Below are 20,128 nucleotides of genomic sequence, written 5' to 3'. Positions count from 1 at the left end.
GCCAATCTCATGGATTCTGGAGGGGGCTTGACTCATGAAGGCTTGATGTTGACTGTACTGTGTGCCTTGTGGATTGAAACACAATTGTCAAAGAGCTGTCATTCCCAATGCAGAACAACAACGTTATTAAACTTTCTAACTTATTAGAGATGATCGAAAATGGACAATGGGACAGTTTTTTTTTTTCCATTGGCAAATACAATTTTGTCGAAATCTAAACCATTTTGCAGAAACATCTCAATTTTGCCAAAATTGCGATGGAAAAAATGTCAAAACACATGGTTTCGACTTTCCCATTTCATTTAACTTCCACTTGCATATTTTTGTTAGTCCAGATTGTATTATTTTGACCTAAGCAAACTGAAAAGTTTCAATGTTTCCAAATAGAAACTTTTCTGAATTTTCACCCCACTAGAAATTTCAATTCGTTGGAATTTTCCACAGGATTCAAATTCCATTTTTTGCCCAGTAGTGCTAAGTGTTCTTGTATGCCATTTGATAGCACTAATTCTATTATCTATCTACATATATACAAACATCTCACTTTTGTGGCGCACACCCATAGCTACTATAGAATCATAGAAATGTCAGGCTGGAAGGGACCCTGAGAAGTCAAGTCCAGTCCCCTGCACTGAGGCAGGACCAAGTAAACCTTGACTATCCCAGACAGACTTTGTCCAACCTGGTCTTAAAAACCTCCAGCAAGGGGATTCCACAACCTCCCTTGGAAGCCTAAATAAATATCTAACCTCAATAGCCTTTCCTGCCATTACTTTTTGTCCTATCTCCAATGAACATGGAGAATAATTGATCACAGTCCTCTTTATCTACCACCATTCACATATTTCAAGACTGTTATCAGGTCCCCCTCAGTTGTCTTTTCTGAAGACTAAGCTATATTTGATATTATTTAAGACTCCGTTTATGATGCAAGTAACAAAGACCCATAGTAGGTGCCTACAACAATCAGCAATGGAATGCTAAATAGAATGCTAAACACCAAGCTGGGTGTACCAGAGAGCTGATTGGTCACATGGTGCTGGCTCCTCCTCCTGGTTATTTGGTGAGAAGAGCAGACCAATAGGAGTGAGGACATGGAATGAAGAGCAACATTTGACTTATTGCTCTAAGGCCTGGTGGACACATGTCATTTGTATAGTGTAAAATGCTGGGGAAAGGGATGTCTGTTTTGATCTTTGAGAGGAAGGATGGTGCTGGGGTGAAGCCACTGGACTGGGATTCAGGAGGTCTGGCTTCGGTTCCTGGCTCTGTCACACCCTCCCGCTATGACCGAGTCACAGTGTCTCTCTGTGCCTCGGTTTCCCATCTATACAGCTCATTATACTCCTGTTCTCCTATTCTTTCTCTGACCATCACCCCCCCATATTACAGACACAGCCTGGTCCAGTAGAACAGACAGTGGATTGGGAGTGTAGAAATCCAGGATCTATCTCTCGCTGTGTGACTTGGAGTAATTTACCTCCCCTCCACGTTTCTCCTCCCACCCTGTGTCTGTCTCTTCTATTTAGACTGTGAGCTCGGCAGGGCTGGGACTGCCTCTCTCTCTATATGTGCGGATAGTGCCTAGCATAGGGGGCCCTCATTTTGGTTAGGTGCTCCTGGAATACAACTAATAATGCAACTATCTTCTCTGGACAGCTGTGGAACAGCTTCCACGCCCCACAGGATGTGAAGCCGGCTTTCCTGAAAAGCCTGACGATGCTGAAGCTGGATTACTTGGATCTCTATCTCATGCACTCTCCAATGGGCTTTCTGGTAAGGTGGCTTCTCTCTGAGCTGATGGCATTTAGTTCCCTTTCTTTCCCTTAGCCACACAGCAGTTTATATGGTGATGAGTCAGTGCAGGACAGAAGTGGGTTTCCGTTTTGTAATTATCAAGAGGCAAAACAAGGCAGGCTGGGTTGTCCCTCCGTGGCAGGTCGAAAGCCCCTGAGTGTGTTGTCTGGTTTCTTTTTTGCACTTCTAGGAAGCATGTTCTTGTGGCTAAAATGTGAAGCTGAGACTCACAGACTTAAAACACGACTGTGGGCAACTCACTTGATAGACCCTGGGCCTCAGTTCTCCCTGTGCCACATGGAAATAATAGCACTGCCCTGCTTCCCAGGGCATGAGGCGCTCAGATATTATGGTGATAAGAGCCAAGGTAAAGGTTCTGTTGCACCTTCCATCCAAGTAGCTACAAGGGCTTTAGAAACGTGGCATAACCGGGCCACGTTGTTTGACTTCCATGGATGGGTAGCATAAGCCGATAGAGAACTTGACTCATGTAGGTCCAAGGTGCCATTTGGAGACAAATAAAGGATAGCTTCCCTGGCACCTGGAATGCTGCCACCTCTGGGGTGGTACACAGCAACTATTTAACAGCAAAATAATTTATGCTGGGAAATGAAGAAAATGAGAGGATCCAGTTGGAACTGTAGGGGAAGTTGAGGGCAATCGGGTGTTGGGCATTGTGTTACTGTAGATGGGCCGTCTGGATAGGACAGAGCATCATCCTGATCAATGAGGATCTCTTGGCGATTTTGGTAAGAGGAGGGGGACCTGTGAGAACACCAGGCTTAAACGCCTTTGGGGTAATTATGCTTACTGCTGAATTGGATGTGCTGACTCAGCAACACCACAGCAGGGGAGTCTCCTATCCAAGTTGAGTCCCAGCCTCATTCTCCTTTGAGCTCATGAGCCTGGACTGCCTCCCCGTGACTGGAATAGTGGGAGAGGGGTCAAGCAAACAGGCTGGGATATTCACTCTCTGGAAAAGCCCCATGCAGACTTCACTGACGCTGCATCATCCAGCTCAAAAAATCCGGTGCCCCGGCTTCCTTTAGCTCTTCCTCCTGTTGCAATAACTCTGACAGAAGTGATGGGCGTTCCCCGGGGATGAACGGGCCAGCGGGGGTGTTTGATGCCTGGCCACTCGTTAATTCTTGGCAAACCAGGTCAACTCTGGGCAGGACTCTCGGCAGTTCCAGAGATGCCCATGGGATGCTTCACCCTAAAAAGTGGCTCTTGGTCTGTTCCCCTGCAGAATATCAACGAGGAGCTCATGCCTCAAAAGGACGGGTTGCTTCTGCATTCGGATGTGGACTACGTGGACACCTGGAGGGTAAGAGGCCACACATCAGGCCAAGTGTAATGATGTTCATGAGGGGGTCACGAGCAGGAACGGAACCTGGGACCTTTTGCACCTCAGCCCAAGCTGCTACCGTGTGAACTAACGGTGCAGTAGCAATTGGGATATGGCAGCTGATCTACATGGAGGTATTTAAGATGGAAGGGATCCCCTTGAAGGGATCCCTTACCAGGGGAAGCCCTGATTGCCACCTCCTGCATGCCTTGGTGATGTGCACCATTGATGGATACCATAAGCACACAGGGCCTGATCCAAAGCCCTTTCCAGCCAGTGGAAAGACTCTCTCATTGGCTTCGATGGGCTCGCCCAGAGTGCTCAGCGAGCAGCACAGGCTGCCCATCCCCGTCCAGTCGTAATGATCTCCATGGCTGACTCGTGTTCCTCACGTATATTTCCCATCACCAGCCTCTGCTGTCTGGCTGCAAGAGACAGGCTGAATGCACCTGCCACTGTAGCAATTGGTAATTACCAGCAAAGTTAAGAGCTGCGAGCCGGGGCAGGTTTTTAGTCTGGCTGGAGACAATGGAATGGCCTCATTTAAAATGTACAAAGACCCCAGGAAGGAGCTAATCCTTCACAGGAGGAGACAGGCGGTGCTTGCGTGCCGACGGAAATATTTTTAAACCTGTCGCGAAGGGGAAAGAGAGCTACGATTCCAGTCAGCTCCTGGGTGTCAGAGCCACTGGCTTTCCAGCCCAGCTGCCCTTTCCCTCTGGAAATGGGAATACCCCTCTGTGGCTTTTCTGCTGGGCAGCCCACTTTCCGAGAGGCCTTTCACCTCCGTCGTTCTGGGCGTGTGCAGAAGGCCGAATTCGGGCACGTCACTGCAGCTTGCCTGGCAAATCTGTCCTGTGTGGGTGCCCGAGGCAGAGGCTGTGTTTTAAGGCGCTCCGTTCTCGGCACTGCCTGAAGGCCCAGCCTAAGCACGTGGAGAGATGGAGATCAGCCCTTTGCCACTTGAATCCGATTGATCACAGTCGTCCCAGGCGCTGCCCTGGGTGGGTGTGGAGGACCAAATGGTGGGAAGGACAATCGGGAGGGACCCTCTTCTGCCAGCATAAGCACCGGGGCAGGATCTTCTGTGGCACGTGAGAGCATCAATCACTGGGCTTGGTTCATGCACCTGGGCCCACCTCCTCAAAGGTATTCAGGCACCAGTGCCTCACTCCCTTCGAGGATCTGGGCCGACATGCCTAAGGAGGTGGTGGGCTTTGGGTTAGTTTGACACGGGTGCTGAGCACCCACAGCTCCGGGTGAAGCCGGTGGCAGCTGCAAGCATTCCAGCACTCCGGCAAAGCCAGCCAGTGCATTGTCACTCGCCCGTTATTCCAGTAGACCCCTGCATTTCCCCAGCTGTGTAGGCCCAGCCCATGACCTGTTGCATAGAATCCCAGAAGATTAGGGTTGGAAGAGACCTCAGGAGGTCATCTAGTCCAACCCCCTGCTCAAAGCAGGACCAACCGCAACTAAATCATCCAGCACCTCTTTGTTTTCCTGGCAGGCGATGGAGAAGCTGGTGGATGAAGGCCTGGTGAAATCGGTGGGGGTTTCCAACTTCAACATCTCCCAGCTGGAGAGGCTGTTGTCCATGTGCAGGATCAAGCCTGCTGCCAACCAGGTAAAGGCGTGTGAGTTACACTTGTAACAATGTCATTTCCTGTGGTGGGGTAGGCTGCTCCCAGGATATGAGAGAGACCAGGTGGGTGAGTCTCCTTCAGCTCTGTGCAGCTCAGAAGTTTGTCTCTCTCACCTGCTCTGTCTGTAGCAATGGTGTCTCCGCTCCGGGGAGTGCTCGTGCTCACTTTGCATTGTGCTGCTTACGGTTGCAAACAAGAATTGGGAACCTGCAGCTGTGGCATCCTCCATACTGTGCTAAGCAGGCTTTGGGGGCTTAATGCATCATTCGAATGCCTGAGTTCGCAGCTTGAGCAGAGCCAGAGTGGTTGTGCTCGCTCTTCGAAGGCTTGGCCCCCAAAAGGACTCCCAGAAGCACAAAGCCCAACCATGCGTGGGACCCCACTGTGCTCGGTATGAGACGGTCCCTGCACTGAAAAGCCAGCGGTCCAGAGAGACAAGACGGGCAAAGGGGAAACAATCCTGGAGAGGGGGAAATTACTTTCTCTAGGTTAATGGCACAACTGGGAACAGAACCCAAGTCTCATGGCTCCAAATCGCCCCTAAGTAGGTCAAGCTGCCTCTCTAACATGGGGGTGGGACGTGGCCTGGAGAAGGCTGAGAACCACGGGCCCCATTAATTAGGTTCTGCCACGTCCTGTGTCCGTTCTCCAAGCCAGCCACTGTCACTGGCCAATAGCTAACGCTGCAGCAGGAGGCCCCGGGGAATGCTGTGCAGGCAGAAAGGGGATTGATGGTCCTGATCTGCCAGAAAGCTGCAGCCGGAGCCTTGCTCCCCCTCTCTTAGGCCAGGGTGTGGAAGAAGGAGGCCACATCTGATGCTCGGCCCAGCATCCTGGGAGAAGCATGTGGGGCTGGGCAGGGAGGAGACTTGCCCGGGGCAGGAGGGAAGCTCATCTGACCCTGGGGCTACGGGGGCCCATGATATTCAGCAAACCAGGCCCCAGTTTTGGGTTTTCCGATGAAAGCTGCACTTCCTGGCCCTTCAGAGCCCACTCATGAGCACCTTGACGCAATGGGGCGTGGGCGTGAGAGACAATAACTGTTTCTCCACCAGGTGGAGCTGCATCCCTACCTGACCCAGCCCGAGCTGGTGGAGTTCTGCAAGTCTCAGGGGATCGTCCTCATCGCATACAGTCCCTTGGGAGGCCCTGCTCTGCCCTGGTAAGTCGCCCCCGAACGGGCACCCTTGGTGGGTAGATCTAAAGCAGCGGGCTATGCTGGAAGGTGAATACACACAGGAGCCAAGTGGTGCTGTTGTCAATCCTGTCTGCTCGTTAACTTTCAGAGATCAGCGTTTACCCCCACTAGGGAGCCAGATTCCAGTCTGGCGCGGGTATCCCCGGGGGGGGAACCGCCCCCTGCATTGCAGCGGGAGCAGCTGCATTGTGCGCGTGGGTGACAGAATGAAGCCAGGGCGGCTCTTGGACCCCGGAGCGAGGTTTGAATGGCCGTTAGAGGAGCACGGTGCATCTGTGATCTGGAGTCACTGACTCCAATGATGTCGGTTTTTGGAGCAGGTTTCTGCTCTGAAAAGTGACCTGTAAAGGGAGAATGACTAGTGAGCTAATCGGAGAAGAGGGGGAGGTAGAAGGTGGTGTTCCTGCTGCTCCAGAGTCCATGCTGTTGACTCAGAAAGCACCCTTCTGGGGACAGTAGATGCCCACAGCACACAGCTATACCACAAAGCGGCAGTTCTGCCCTGAACTGGCATCACAGGGCTCAGTGTTGCCTGGCAAATGGAGTGAGTGTGAGCTGGAGTGCTTGAGGTTTCTTCTGGCAGCCATGGCTGCAAACTCAGCCTGGGCTGGCTCTGAGACACAAGCTGGGGTCCTTCTCTTCTAGAGCTTCGTGTCCGGTAACCCTGGCCCACCCGGCCAAGGTATGGCTGAGATCTTCGATACGCTGAGCTGCATTCTGCTCGCTCTCCTCTGGTTTGATTTCACTGGCTTGGGACTTACACTAGTTGAGGGAGAGAAGAATACAATAGCATTTACTGGATTCATTTATCTCGAATAAATATCGGGGGCTAGCCGTGTTAGTGAAGTAGAGCTCTGAAGAAGTGGGCTTTTTACCCACAAAAGCTTATGTCCAAATAAATCTGTTAGTCTTTAAGGTGTCACCAGACTCTTATTGTTTTCTTGGATAAATAGTTAACCAAGAGCCAGGCCAATGTAACAGGGGTCCCTCTACGTGATGAGTTCTGGCTGCCTCGTGATGACAAAGCAGGGGAGAGGCAGAGTGAGCTGGGCCAGGGAGGGGTGCTGGCTGTGGTTAGCAGCCATTGTTTGCACAGCAGCACCAATGGGCATTCGTCGACCCTGTCGCTGGCGCCAGGGGAGTGCCTGAAACCCTCAGTGCCTTCCCTTCCCCATTTCTCAAACCCACCAGCCTTCTGTTTGCAAAGGGCTGCCCGTTGCTCAGGACTCTCCAAATCTCTTCCCTTAGCACTAGGGAGAAGAACAGTCCGATGCCCCTCCTGGAGAATCCAACGGTGAATGAGATCGCTCAGAAGCACGGAAAAACAAGCGCTCAGGTGAGGGGGGCAGCACTGGCCCTAGTGGTGTTTGTCTGTAGCCGCACAACATCCTATCTAACCTACACGGTGCGAGGGGGGGGAATTTGTGGGTGCAGTGCGGGGAAAAATGTGTGTCTTTTCCTGCTGGCTGTGTGCCTCCTGGCCACCATGCCAGCCACGTACCTTGGCTCACCAGCTCCTCCTGCCCTCTCCGCAGGTTCTCATCCGCTTCCACCTTCAGAGGGGCATCGCCACCATCCCGAAAAGCGTCACCCCATCCCACATCGTGGAGAACGCAGAGGTAACGGGGATGGCTAGTGAGCCAGGAGCCCTCTTCCGCTCCTGGCAAATGGCTGAGGTGTTAATGTCACCAGAGCGGGGTGAAAAGCTTCACACAGGCAACAGCTAGGGACTTGTACCAAAGCTGAGCTGTACCCAGCAGGATTTGAATGGCTAGTTCAAGGTACCCTTAAGTATTGCTAGCCTGAGGGTTAGCCGCTCTGTTCGGAGATACGCTTGTAGCTTGGAGACCTAGGTGGATTTGCTCCTTGTAGAACACAGGATACAGAGCAAGGTCTGGCTATTAAACTGCCTTGATTGGCATGCACGGCCCTCCTTGTGAGAGGTGGGGTCCCGCAGTACCCCAGGAGCCCGTTAACAGAGTTATTTCTAAGCCGTCACAGCGATTCTTGTCCCGGCTCCAGCTGTGACGCTCTGGATGAAAACACGTCTGGGCCAGGGAAGCAGCTGTGGGAATAGATTGTGGCCCGTACATCTGGGGGCAGGATTTTTGTCCTTTCACTGAGGAGTTGAGGGGGTGGCCATGCCTGTTTGGCAGAGCTGTGCTGAACAAATGGGCCGGGCCAGGCACCCAGCAGAAGATCTGCTCTTCGCCTCGGAGAGAGAGAGAGAGAGAGAGAGACACGCAGAGTGTCTGGGCCTGTCTGCTGCAGGGCAAGGCGGGGTGAATTTCAGCATAGCAACTTGCCACGCAGTAACCTCCCGTGTGCGTGCCGGGGAAGTCCTATGCCCGCACCCTGCCACTCCCCGTATCCAGCCTCCAAGTGGCTGCATTTTCCAGCCTTACAGAATATCCGCCCGTGACTTCCATGCTCTGCTGGGGACTTGCATCTCCCTGCAGACCTCCGAGCCCAGAAAGCCCTTAGCTTGGGTTCAAAGGCTGTTTCTTCTGTGTAGGTATATGACTTTCAGCTGAAACACAAAGAAATCCAGATGCTGGAAGGACTAAACTGCAACACACGATTTATTAAATGGAAACTGCTGGGGTGAGTGATTGAAACAGGCTCGTCTAACTAAAAAAAACGTATCCGCGTGCATCTGTGCTGTTGCCTTCAGGGCCCGGCTATGATCGTACACAGGGAAGCTTGCAGGCTAGGAAGCAGTGGATGCTTTCAGTCACGTGGCCCAGGGGCTAGCGCACTGGATGGGGATGCAGGAGACCTGAGTTCTATTTCTAGCATTGCCTCTGCCCTGCTAGGTGACCTGAGGCCAGTCACTTCCCACCCCCTGCCTCAGTTTCCCTACAGGCAAAACGGGGATAATGATCCTTTGCTTTTCATCCACAGGGCTTCTATAGGAGGTAGATATTCAGTAGCATCTACTCATGTAAGGATCTCAAAGCACCTTCCCAACATTAATTAACCCACAGTGAAGTAGGTAAGGGACCAAACCCAGGAGCGACTCTCCCCATTAGCTTCACGTGGGGTTGTTCCCAAACCAGTGTGGGTCTCACCTATTATAAAGGGAGTTGTCTCCTCACTGATGCTAACCCATTCAGAGGCCAGGGATAAATCACAAAGGTTTGAGCAGCACGTTGAAGATCCAGTGTAATACGTTTGAAGTATTGCTATTGTTTATTTAAGCACTGATGGTAGGCTTGGCCCCTGTACAATACACACAATCAAATCTTCCCTGGTGGTAGGGCTCGCAAATCGGAGAGGCCAGCATGGGACCCAAAGAGATTTCATCTGGGTGGAGGGCGGGGTCAGTAGTAGCATAACCTGAGCTAGGAGAATGTGGATTTGATGCTCTCTAGTGGCTGGTCCACAAAGATGTTTCAATCAGCCATAGAGCTGGTTAAAAGATAAAGCTGTTTCTTTCTTTCTGAAAATATGAACTAAATGACCCTGCAGAACTTCTGTCTTTTGATTATAGGAAAATTAGAAAAAAAATCCCCTTCCTCCTCTTCCCTGTTTCCACTGAAAAGAGGGGATGGGCCCCAAAAAGAAAACTTCTGGTTTTCAACAGCTGAACATTTTCAATCCAATGACATTTTCATTTTGATCAAAAAGCTATTTTTAACTGGGAGGCCGCATTTTGGGTGAAAAATGCTGACCTGCTAAGGCATGGGTTGTCAACCTTTTTCCCTACTGGGTCCCCTCTCTCATCTAATAAAATCTAGCTCCTTATATAACACTTTTCAGCAGTAGATCAGAGGCCCAGATTCATTAAGGTACTTAAGCAATCCAACATCTAAACCCCCTTTTTCCCCCCCACCCCCCATGGTGCCCTGCCAACAACTGGAATTCTCAGCCCTAAGCTTTGTGAATCTAGTCCAAAGTGACTTGCTTCAGAGTCATCCAAGCAAAACCCACATTTCCCATGTCCCAGTCCACTCACCCATGCTGCAGGAAGGGCAAGGGTTTCACAACCAAACTCTGTTGGCGACCTGCTAAGTTGAGCCTCTTTTCGTCGTTAGAAGTTGATATTGCACTGGGCAAGTTAATGGGAGTTTTTCTGTTGACTTAATTGGGAGCAGGATCAAGGCCCTTATGTCTTTGAATGCAACAGGAGCTAAAGAGTAGGATTGGCTCATCCTTTTAGTTGGAGAGCTTCTGGGTTTAAACACCTCTGCTGGCGCAACCTATTACTAGCAGATCCTGTTGCAAGATGAGCGGCTGACGGAACAGAATGCACCAGGAAATCCAGAGACGGATGGGCTTAGTTTATTTGTGTTTCTTTTAATTAAACTCATGGGTTAATGCATGTTAAATTAAAGGTTTAAATTCTAGTTAAATTCCCTATTTTGGCTCTTCCCATTATTTGTGAGAAGAAGTGGCTGGCTATTGCACGGTTCTGCTTCTTGAAAAAGCTTCTACATGGAAGATTCTGAATGGAGATTCCAAGAATCTCAGCCATCCTTTAGAGGTTTTTAAGGCCCAGCTTGACGAAGCCCTGGCTGGAATGATTTTAGTTTGGGTTAGTCCTGCTTTGAGCAAGGGGCTGGACTAGATGACCTCCTGAGGTCTCTTTCAACCCTAATCTTCTATGATTCTATTATTTATTTAGGATGTATTTGTCTTTTATTCCAGGATGGAGACACACAAACACTTCCCATTCAGTGACGAGTAACTATCGCGGCCTAGAGACATGGCAGGTCAATCATGGAAGATCCGGTTCCCAGTAAATCAACTGCATGTATTGGCAAACTTTTGAATTGATCCATATCAGCCTCTCAAAATCCTTATGAAAACTTACTAGGCAAGGTAAACTAAAATGTACTTGCCTACCTGTACACCGGGGCTACACCTAATTACGTTTTATTTGCCCATTTAAAATTACATGAGAATGGAGAAGAATTTTACATGGGTGATTTTTAAAATATCCGCTCCGCAAAGGGTAAGGGGGGATCTTGATAAGCTATTTGTTCTCTTGACAGTTTCTAGGTGTGGGGGTAAAGGATTTACCTAGGGAGGTGGTAGAATCTCCTTCCTTAGAGGTTTTTAAGGTCAGGCTTGACAAAGCCCTGGCTGGGATGATTTAACTGGGACTTGGTCCTGCTTTGAGCAGGGGGTTGGACTAGATGACCTTCTGGGGTCCCTTCCAACCCTGATATTCTATGATTCTATGATTCTATGATTAGAGGCTTCTGTAATGTTCCCAATTTTCTTTCAGTAACGCAATAAAAACCAGCTGCCCAATGATGGCATTTAGCATTCCCGGGGCTCCGGTTCAAGTTCATGTGTTGGTTTTTCAGAGGACTTTCACCAAGCACTGAACAACTGGGATTTTGTTAAACAGCAGACTGAACCAAAGCGCCTTTAACTTGATGCAACCTGGGATTTGCAGTCTCCTGTTCAAAATCTTCAGCAATTTAAATGCTTCAGCTATGTTCTGCACCGCCATGTTATAAATCATTTAGTTTACGGTGCGGGGGAAGAGTCGTACCAACTGGAATATTTCTATCAATTGGAGTCACAGACTTATTTACTGTGGGCAGAATGTACCCCTGTACTGAAGACCAACCTGATCACTTCAGTCCCACTTAGGTTATGCCTGTTCTGGCCCCTTACTCCTGATGAAATGGGATTTAAGCGAGGCATAGCCCTCGATGCATCGGTGAATGTCTATTGAAGACATTGCAGTTTTCACTGCATGTTGCTTACCTTTTGAGGAGCACCCTTTCCCTTCAAGTGCTCAGCAAACAGGCTAGGTCATTGTATGTATGTGTATAAAAGTCAGCATGTCCTGATGGACTGCACAGTGCAGCAAGCTGACCTTGACAATTCACTGGTATCAACAGTTTTGCAGTGGACTTCAGTGAATGTATGGTCAGGCCCAATATTAACTTTGAGAGACTTAAACCCTTTACTATGCATTAGATCTATGTGTATTGGTGTTTAAGATACACAAGTTCACATGCCTCAGGTGTTAAGATACACTAGCCCCTGCTTAGTGTTGGCCGTTCACTTTGTTTGTTTGCCAGATGATGATCATTATGTGTGTGGAATGGATGTAGTGTAAATTTACACTCCAAGAATATATGTGCAAAGCGCATGCGCACTGTGTGTGTGTGTGTGTGTGTGTGTGTGTTAGAATAAAAACAAACTGGAAAGATGTCAGATGAAACTTTCCTATGGACCTAGTTGAAATAACTTGCATATAATTAGTTATTATGGCCCTTTCACATTGAATTGGAAAGGAAAGGATTCATTTAGATAACAAATGTAGCAATATTTAATACTTTGTACAGGGCTTTGATGATATCTTTTTTTTTTTTTTTAGCTGAAATCTCACATTTAAACTACCTCTCCAGCGTCTTCAGTTTACGTTACTGCACATTATTCTTACCAGGCAGTTTGTTTTAAATTGAGAGGTTATTTGTTCCCTTAATTATAACAGATGTGCAAAACCAGCTCTCCAGGTTGCCCTTCATCCCTGTCTGTTAGTGCCCTCTAGTGGAGTAAAGGTAATTCACTCTGTGTCTAGTCTAAAGTTGAAAAGTTAGCCCAACCCTGCTCCTCAAGGACACCCTTTGCAAGATAGGGGTCCTACTTACTTGATCCTGAAGGATGTAGTTTTCCTCCACCTCTTAAGTTGAAGGCCAGGAGCGTAGCTTTTCCCCTGGTGCCCTAATGCAAAATGTCCTATGGGAAACCCAGCTGCAACCGGTGCTAAGTACGCAACTGCTTCCCTTATTCCTTGCATAGATCAGACAGAGCCTGCTTCTTTAGAAGCCAGAAACAGCTTTGTTGGACTTAACTGGGTCCAGAACAAGGTCTAAAGCCAGAGGAGTTGCCTTGAAGGGGTCTGATTTGTGACAAATGCAGGAATTAGACTTGTTTACATGGCAAGGAGGACAGAGTTTGGGCAAATGCAAAGCGGCAATTCCCCCTTCTCAAGCACCCAGCATTAACCTTTTAGCCTACAGCCAGATTTAAAAAGGAGTCTTATTAATGAGTTAGGGTAACCCATTAGCTAGAAAAATGCCATTCTGGTCACACATTAGGCGCATAGCTGGTGATTATCACTAGGGTGGATGGAGATGCTGGAAGTGGTGCAGTTTCCCCCATCACATAATGTTTAAAGGTTATCGGGCATCGAACCTGGAAAAAATCATAAAATCACACAAAGGGCCATAACTGGAAGCAACACAGGCTAATTTTGACCAAAATTAGCAGAAAGCTTCTAAATATAATTGATAATGCAACTATGTACCTAAAATAGTAGCGTTTTGGAAAGTTTGGGACCTGTTCAGCTCTATGTCACAGGTTTTTATGCATTTCCCTGTACTTTTTTTGCCTTCAGTTAAAACAAGTCTGTAATTCCATGACAGTAGGAGCCTCTTTGCTCCACATATTACATCGACATATTTGCCATTATGATTTGAGAAGTTTTCTGTCTATTTTATAAACATTGGCTACTGCACAGCAACTCATGTTAATACAGCGTACACTGTGATGAAATATTTTCAGGCTATGGTCCACTCTCTGGGCCAAGACTGGACCTGTGTCATCTATGATGAAGCAATCTGCAAAGCACGGTTGATGAAATGGAGGAATCCAAATGAATTGGACAATGACCACCTCCAAAGGGGAGGCAAGCATTGGGCCGTGAATTTCATGCGTGAGCGAGGCCGTGTGAGGCAAGACAGTGTGTTTGGAGACTCCTTGTAGAAGGCAGCCTCTGTGGTGCTCCAGTCATCAGCCATGCTCTAAGAGGGAACCATGTAACCGTGGCGTTAAAATCCATGAACGTGTTGACGAATCGATTTGAAATGGATGGCACGGGGTGATTCCGTGAACAAGATGTTGTCCCAGAAGATGAAAAAGAGACAGCTTGGAGAAAATGCAAACATGGCCAGAAGCATTTGAAGATGTGGAGAAAGCAGAGGAAGGAAACACAGTGCTCTGGCGGGCTTCATGAACCAAGCCCGCTCATGGACACTTACCTTACAGTACCAGTCTGGGGTTCTACCCTGCTGAAACTGTTATACTAATGCAATCTTATTGGGGCTGTCAAAAACCTCTCTCTCTCTCTCTGTATAATGCAGGTGATAGGCTGCTCACCTACGTAACAGGCCCGGTGAGTTCAAATCTGCCCTCTACTTCTCATGAAGGACTGTGAACAGGGGCTCTAGGAGTATTGTGTGGTGTCCGATGTGTAGGGATAGGGAGCTCCCTTGTTTTTCCCTGTGGAAGCTGTTCCACATTAATTAACTCTTGTTTGGGTGACAGCAAAACCAGTACTCCCGCTATAGGCCACATGCTTGGATTCTGGGAGCTGCAGCTTCAAATCTGCCCTCCACCTGTGCTTAGTAGGGCTTGGGGCAGGTGTTGAATGCAGGGGTGGTGGGTATGCCCTGAACTTTGGGCTTGCGCTCTCTTGCGTGTGGAAGCTGTTCCACTTTAATTAAATGGGAGTTTGGGCCAGCAGCTCCCTCTGCAGTCCAGTGGTTAAGCTATGTGTCTAGGGTGGGGGAAGAGGTGGGTTCAAACCTGTCCCGTTGTTTGTATGCCCTCACCTTTCTGTTAGACTGAGGGAGTGACCTCCTGCTTACCTGTTGAAACTGTTTCACATTAATTAAATGTGATTTAGGCCAACACAATACCCACCCTCTCTCTCTAGTCCAGTGGTTAGGATACTTACCTGAGTTGGAGGAGATCCTGCTTCAAATCCCCCAGCTGTCTGTTCAGCAGGGATTTCCTGCTTCCTTGGTGACAGTCCTTTTGAGGTGGGCCATCCTTGTCTGAACCCCCCCCCCCTTCTCAGGAGCCCATTGTTGTCTTGGGACAGGGAGGGGATTGGGACAGGAATTGCCCACCTGTGACTCTCCCTGGGAGGTGGGAACCCCCCTCAAAAGAGCAGGGGAGTGCCCTGGGGTCTGCCACAACCTGGTTGTGTATCCTGATCACTGTGGACAAAGAGTGAGTGCAGGGGGTTTTGCATCCAGCTGCAATTAATCCTCAATTAAAAGGAACAAGAGGCCCTGTAAAATGGCCCTTGTCCAGGGCTATTACCTCATCAGCTAGAGACCCCCTGAGGAGGTAGAGTGGGGATTTGAACAAGAATCTCCTACATGTTAACTAAGCACCCTAACCCCCCACCCCCTAGGGGGCTTCAGCAGGGTATATTGGCCCAGTTAATATGCAGTGAAAGTGAAACAAATTCAACAGAAAGGATTAAGGCAGTTCTCCCATCAGATTGCCTCATAGCCCAGTACGGAGGCCATTCCTTCAAGTGATGAGGTTTCAAATCTAGGAGAAGAGGGAAGTGAACCTAAACCTCCTACAGCCCTTGAATACTTCCTGTTTGAATTTGATTTTGATCCTGCCACTCTTGGTTGGCACGCTTGAGTGTTTTGCACACAACTGAGCTGCTGGTGAATAGGAAACACATTAGCAGGGCTTGAAGCAGGGGGCCTGCTCCAAAGCCCACTGAGGGTTGTGCGAAGACTCAGCCATCAACAGCCTTTGGATTAGGGCCTAAAACTGGCAGGAGAAGAAAAAGCAGCAGCAGGGCAGTGCATTGCTTTGTGCGGCTGCTGCTCTCTAAAGCAAGTCATATGAACCCTTCTGTAGCTCAGTTCATCCGCTCATCATATGATGGGCTAAGAGCATTGTAAGGCCGGCCAAAGGCAACCTGTACAGGGACTTTTCTCCTTCTCAAAGTGCCTTCCTCCTGCCAAAAGAGTTTGAAATCAAAAAGCAGCACCGTTTTCCAGGGTGCTTTATTTAAAAAAAATATTTTAAAGTATGGCATAAACTCAGACTATGCCATGATGGTTCATGTAGTAATATAAGGATCTAACTGTCTTCGTAATATACTGTCTTCTCCCAGCTGTGAATAAGTCTGTTTTCAAGGGGGAAGTGATAGAAAGGAACTACACCCCAAAGGTTTCAATGCATCCTGATGAATGGGAATGCAGAAGTGTGTTCAGAATACAGTACAGTGTGAGTGAAAACTACATGTAAAGCAGCATCAAAATATGGTATTTATAGAGCAGGTGAGGTGTCTTTCGTCTAGTGTAGGTCCCATGGCTATTTAGAAATCAGAAAACATCAGATCTACAGAGCAGTTCAGTACGAAACCCCGTACAAGTTCAATGCTAATAGTGCCCTGGGCAGAGACACCAGGGAGCAGGGCTGTGCAAACTTAGCTGGAGAGGGGCTATGGGTTAGGTCAAGGAAAGGTGATGGTGGTTAGAGGGGTTAGCTCCAGGGTCTGTTCTAGTGAAGGGCGTTGCTCCTGGTATTCAGTGGTATGTCCATTCCTGTGATGGCCATATTCAAACTTAATCCTCAGCTCACCAATCTTGGACTGGGGTAAAATATCCGGAATCCACTCAATAGTGAAAGGTGTTGGTTCCTTCTGATCAGGTGATGTGTTGCCTGGGGGAAAAGAAGCAAGAGGCGGTAGCGTTTCAGCTGTATCACTCTAACAACGTATTAGATGGAGGTTTAACCATACAGGGCTGGTTAAAACTAGGCTGAAAATTAAGGATGAGTACCTGTGGGCATAGCTGGTCCTTTAGATGGCCAAGTACCCAATCTATGGGCATACCCCGGCTGCCTAAGTGGCATTAATTGTGCCATAATGACAATTGCTTACAAAATAAATCCCACAAACACTGGCTCAAATCAGAATTCCTTGTCATTTCTGCTGCAGAATTAAATCATGTCAGCTGAGACTCCATGCCCCTTCATTAGAATAACGCTTGCTTTCTTCCATCCATTGTCTTGTCTGTTAGCTTGTAAGACTTTGGGTGGGACCGGTCTCAGGGCATGATTATACAGCATCAAACGCAGTGGGACCTCTAGGTACTCCCAGGATGTAAAACCAGCCCCATTTTGCAACGGAAGGGCTTTCTCAGAGGTCTTTAACAGGACGATGACACGAGTCATGGAGCTGACAGTATCTGGCACTTGATTTCATCCAACACATTTACAAAGGAGGACAAAGCGGCACTAGTCCTGTCTAGGGCCACAGCGAGGTGAGGCGACTCGCTCAGATTCAGGCAGGGTGACATTTATCAGCATGAGGCCTGTACACTAGTGGAAATAAGTGGTGCTGACCCTCTGCATGGATGTGAATTTCACCCACAGAGTCAGTGGCAGAGCTGGGAAATTACCACATTCTGTTCACTTCCTCTGAAGCATCTGGCCCCAGCCACTGTTGGAAGACAGGATACTGAGCTAAATGGACCATTGGTCTGACCCATTATGGCCAGAACTAAGGACTCCTCACACATAAATGAATCCAGTTGTCCTGTCTGTCCCCCACCATGTTCAGACCACTGGATGACAGTTTTCTCTTTTCTCAAACTGGTAGGAACTGGTCACGAGATAACAGCTGCTTGGGTTGATTTCACTCTTCTTCCCTCTGTTATAAACTTACCAACTTTGAGGAAGGTTTTGAGTTCCAAGGGCCGGATAATCGGCTGCTTCTCCAGGCGACCGTACGTCTCCGCGATGCTCTCCACCTCAACCTTGGGGCACTTAAACAGCTCGTAGGTCCCATCCCGGTTCTGGATGAAGCTGCGTGTGATTTCCAAGGGCATCTTGCAACAGAAGCCAGGCACAGATGATCAGCAGAGAGCTTTAGTGGCCGTCAACAACCACCAAGCTGTATTTGAAACTGTCCCTTAGCCTGCAGGCTCTCGGCAGAGCTGAGGCCTGCCAACCACCTCTACAGACCCTGAGGGTGGGGGGGGGGATAAGCCCATCTGAGCTTAGTCTGCCCAGTGCTCCAGAAGAGGGAACCCACCACCACCAAAGCCCTTGCTTCTAAGCTATAGGAAGTATTTCTGCCTGACCTCAGCTGTGGTGATCAGTTAGTCCCTCTAGCTGAGGCTGGAATATGCTTGCCTGATCCCTGCTCAAACATTCCCACCGAAGGAACTCTTCCAAATAATGCTTTCCACTGCTAGAATCAATTGCAGACTTTCCAGCTCGGAATCACTCCGTTGCAAAGCAATCAAGGGCCCCAATTCTGCAAACTCTACGGGCTAGTCTACGCCATAAAGGCTTTGCCAGTATAACTAAACCAGCAGCGCCCCCTAGTGGAGATGCAGTTCTTTTGCAAAAAGAAAAGGAGGACTTGTGGCACCTTAGAGATTAACAAATTTATTTGAGCATAAGCTTTCGTGAGCTACAGCTCACTTCATCGGATGCATTCTTTTGCAGGTATACTTAAGTCACCTCCTGTCCCTGAATGACACAAGCTATACCAGCAAAAAAAATAAGTGCTGGTATAAGCAGAGTATACATACAGGCTCCTACATAACAAAGTCATGCTGATAAAACTTGGTTGCACAGATCTAACTTTACCCATGTGAGCAGCCTCGATGAACTCATGCGTGTGTTTGCAGGAGCCATGTCTAGCTCTGCCCTCTTTCCTCCTCAGCCTGCTGACCTAACCGACTGGGCTCCACGCTCACGCTTTAGAGAGGAATCAGGAGAACAAATACGCCTTACCTCGGGAGTGTCAAATATTTGCTTGACCTGCAGGATGTTGGTAATGTGCCAGGTATATTTGGAGAAGGTACCCAAAGGCAATGCATCTTTCCGGACAAAAGCTGTGAACAGGAAGACTGTATTACAGCTGTTGAAACCGTAGGGCCAGCGCTGGTCTATATCTGATGGCAATCTAATCTAATAACAAGAGAAGGGAGGCTACTGCATGGGACACGACCAGCATAGTCGAAAAACGCAATTTAGTTGAAACCAAACCAGTTGGATGATGATGATGACACTGGATTTCTTCCACTGAAAGCCATTTTAAATGATAATTTGTTTCAAATTGAAATTGGTTTAACTTGGGTTTAATTAACCACAATTTTGGCACAGGCAGATGTTTGTTAAAAAAACAACAACATATTTTCACACACAACATTTTATTTTTCCATCCGCTCTAGTCAAGGCTCCTGGGTTCTGTCCCTGGCTCTGCTACTAACTCAGTGCGTGGCCCTAGCAAATCAATTAACTTCCCTGGGCCTCGTGTCACTCCCCCCGTAAAACAGAGATAATAACGCTGACTGGCTGTACCTCAAACAGGTGCCCTGAGGCTATGCTTCCAAAGAGGTGCAAATAAACATTTCTTACAAGATGTTGGTAAACTTGGAACAAAAAATACCCCTGAAGCCACAAAGATAAAATATGAGGGAGGAGCTGCTGAACTGTAACAAGTCTGGGCACTTGAATATTTGCAACAGTATCATGCTAGGCCATCTTTTTGCTTTGACTAAACGTATTGTTCCTCCTACTGTTTTCTATGACGGAACCGCACCTCTGAGGTCAGAAACACAAGCTATATAGCCTGGCCTACAGGGATACTGAAGGAGAATGTAGATGCAATACGCTCCGTGTCTAGGAAACCAAGACAACATTGTTTTGAGGCATATATGATGCCCCCCGAAACTAGTCTCCCGTTGAGGAAAGAACTGACAAGCAGCGTGGTAAATATTTACGAAGAGGGGTTTGCCCTTGAACTATTTCACTTTAATCTCTCAAAGTAGTTAGACATGAAAGCAAGCCTCAAACCACGCCTGAGAATTAGGTCAGTGTTATCACACCCAAGTTATAGGTAATAAACTGATCCCTGGAGAGGCCAAGCAACCTGCCCCACGTTCATACAGCAGAGCTGTGACTAGAGCTTGCTTTTCAGACCCAGTGCCCTGCCATTCGACTGCACTTCCTCCACTAAACATTGTGGGTAGCTAGAGGTTGAAGAAAGTGACTTAAAAACTTTGCCCATGTAGACAAGACCTACCATTTACACAGGTGTACCCTCTCTGAGGACACTCTTATTCCAGCGTAAGAGCTTTTTTGGTTTAGCTTTTCCCAAACCACACAAGCTCAACCAGAAAAAGCTGCTCGTATATCAGAAGAGAGTGTCCACATGGGAGGTTGTATACATTCACACCTTAGATTATATCGAAAAAGCTTTCCCCACATACACAAGGCCTTAGAGGCAGGGAGGTCAGGGCTTCAAATTGGCTGAAGCACCATTGAGACTTTGAGCAAGTCACTTGTCAGACAGTTCCAGGGAACAGGTAAGTTACACTGCTATGTCAGCCAGAATGG

The 20,128-nt window shown here is 48.3% G+C and overlaps 2 protein-coding genes across 14 annotated transcripts in view; one reads left to right on the top strand and one right to left on the bottom strand.

Moving 5' to 3' along the window:
- Positions 1 to 15,704, top strand: part of LOC119848779 (1,5-anhydro-D-fructose reductase-like) — a 49,398-nt gene extending 33,694 nt beyond the window's left edge. For 9 of the 11 annotated variants that reach the window (XM_038384998.2, XM_038384997.2, XM_043503157.1 and 6 more), the window contains 8 exons: positions 1,660 to 1,776; positions 3,047 to 3,124; positions 4,653 to 4,769; positions 5,844 to 5,950; positions 7,235 to 7,322; positions 7,522 to 7,605; positions 8,502 to 8,590; positions 10,637 to 11,002. In XM_038384998.2, coding sequence (XP_038240926.1) covers positions 1,660 to 1,776; positions 3,047 to 3,124; positions 4,653 to 4,769; positions 5,844 to 5,950; positions 7,235 to 7,322; positions 7,522 to 7,605; positions 8,502 to 8,590; positions 10,637 to 10,676 — 720 coding nt within the window. In that variant the 3' untranslated portion in view covers positions 10,677 to 11,002. Of the gene's footprint in view, positions 1 to 1,659; positions 1,777 to 3,046; positions 3,125 to 4,652; positions 4,770 to 5,843; positions 5,951 to 7,234; positions 7,323 to 7,521; positions 7,606 to 8,501; positions 8,591 to 10,636; positions 11,003 to 12,763 lie in introns of those variants that run through there. The other 2 variants (XR_006277174.1, XR_006277173.1) reach the window with 2 other exon arrangements.
- A 53-nt stretch (positions 15,705 to 15,757) lies between these two features.
- C26H2orf42 (chromosome 26 C2orf42 homolog) overlaps positions 15,758 to 20,128 on the bottom strand; it is a 33,104-nt gene continuing 28,733 nt past the window's right edge. For all 3 annotated transcript variants that reach the window (XM_043503149.1, XM_038384993.2, XM_038384991.2), the window contains 3 exons: positions 18,521 to 18,621; positions 17,442 to 17,604; positions 15,758 to 16,435 (listed from right to left, as the gene is read on the bottom strand). In XM_043503149.1, the coding sequence (XP_043359084.1) occupies positions 16,227 to 16,435; positions 17,442 to 17,604; positions 18,521 to 18,621 (473 nt within the window). In that variant the 3' untranslated portion in view covers positions 15,758 to 16,226. The remainder of the gene's footprint in view (positions 16,436 to 17,441; positions 17,605 to 18,520; positions 18,622 to 20,128) is intronic.

Source organism: Dermochelys coriacea, chromosome 26 (assembly GCF_009764565.3).
Source record: "Dermochelys coriacea isolate rDerCor1 chromosome 26, rDerCor1.pri.v4, whole genome shotgun sequence".
NCBI lineage: Eukaryota > Metazoa > Chordata > Testudines > Dermochelyidae > Dermochelys > Dermochelys coriacea.
Note: the sequence above shows the minus strand (reverse complement) of the source record. Positions and strands in the feature narration are given on the sequence as shown.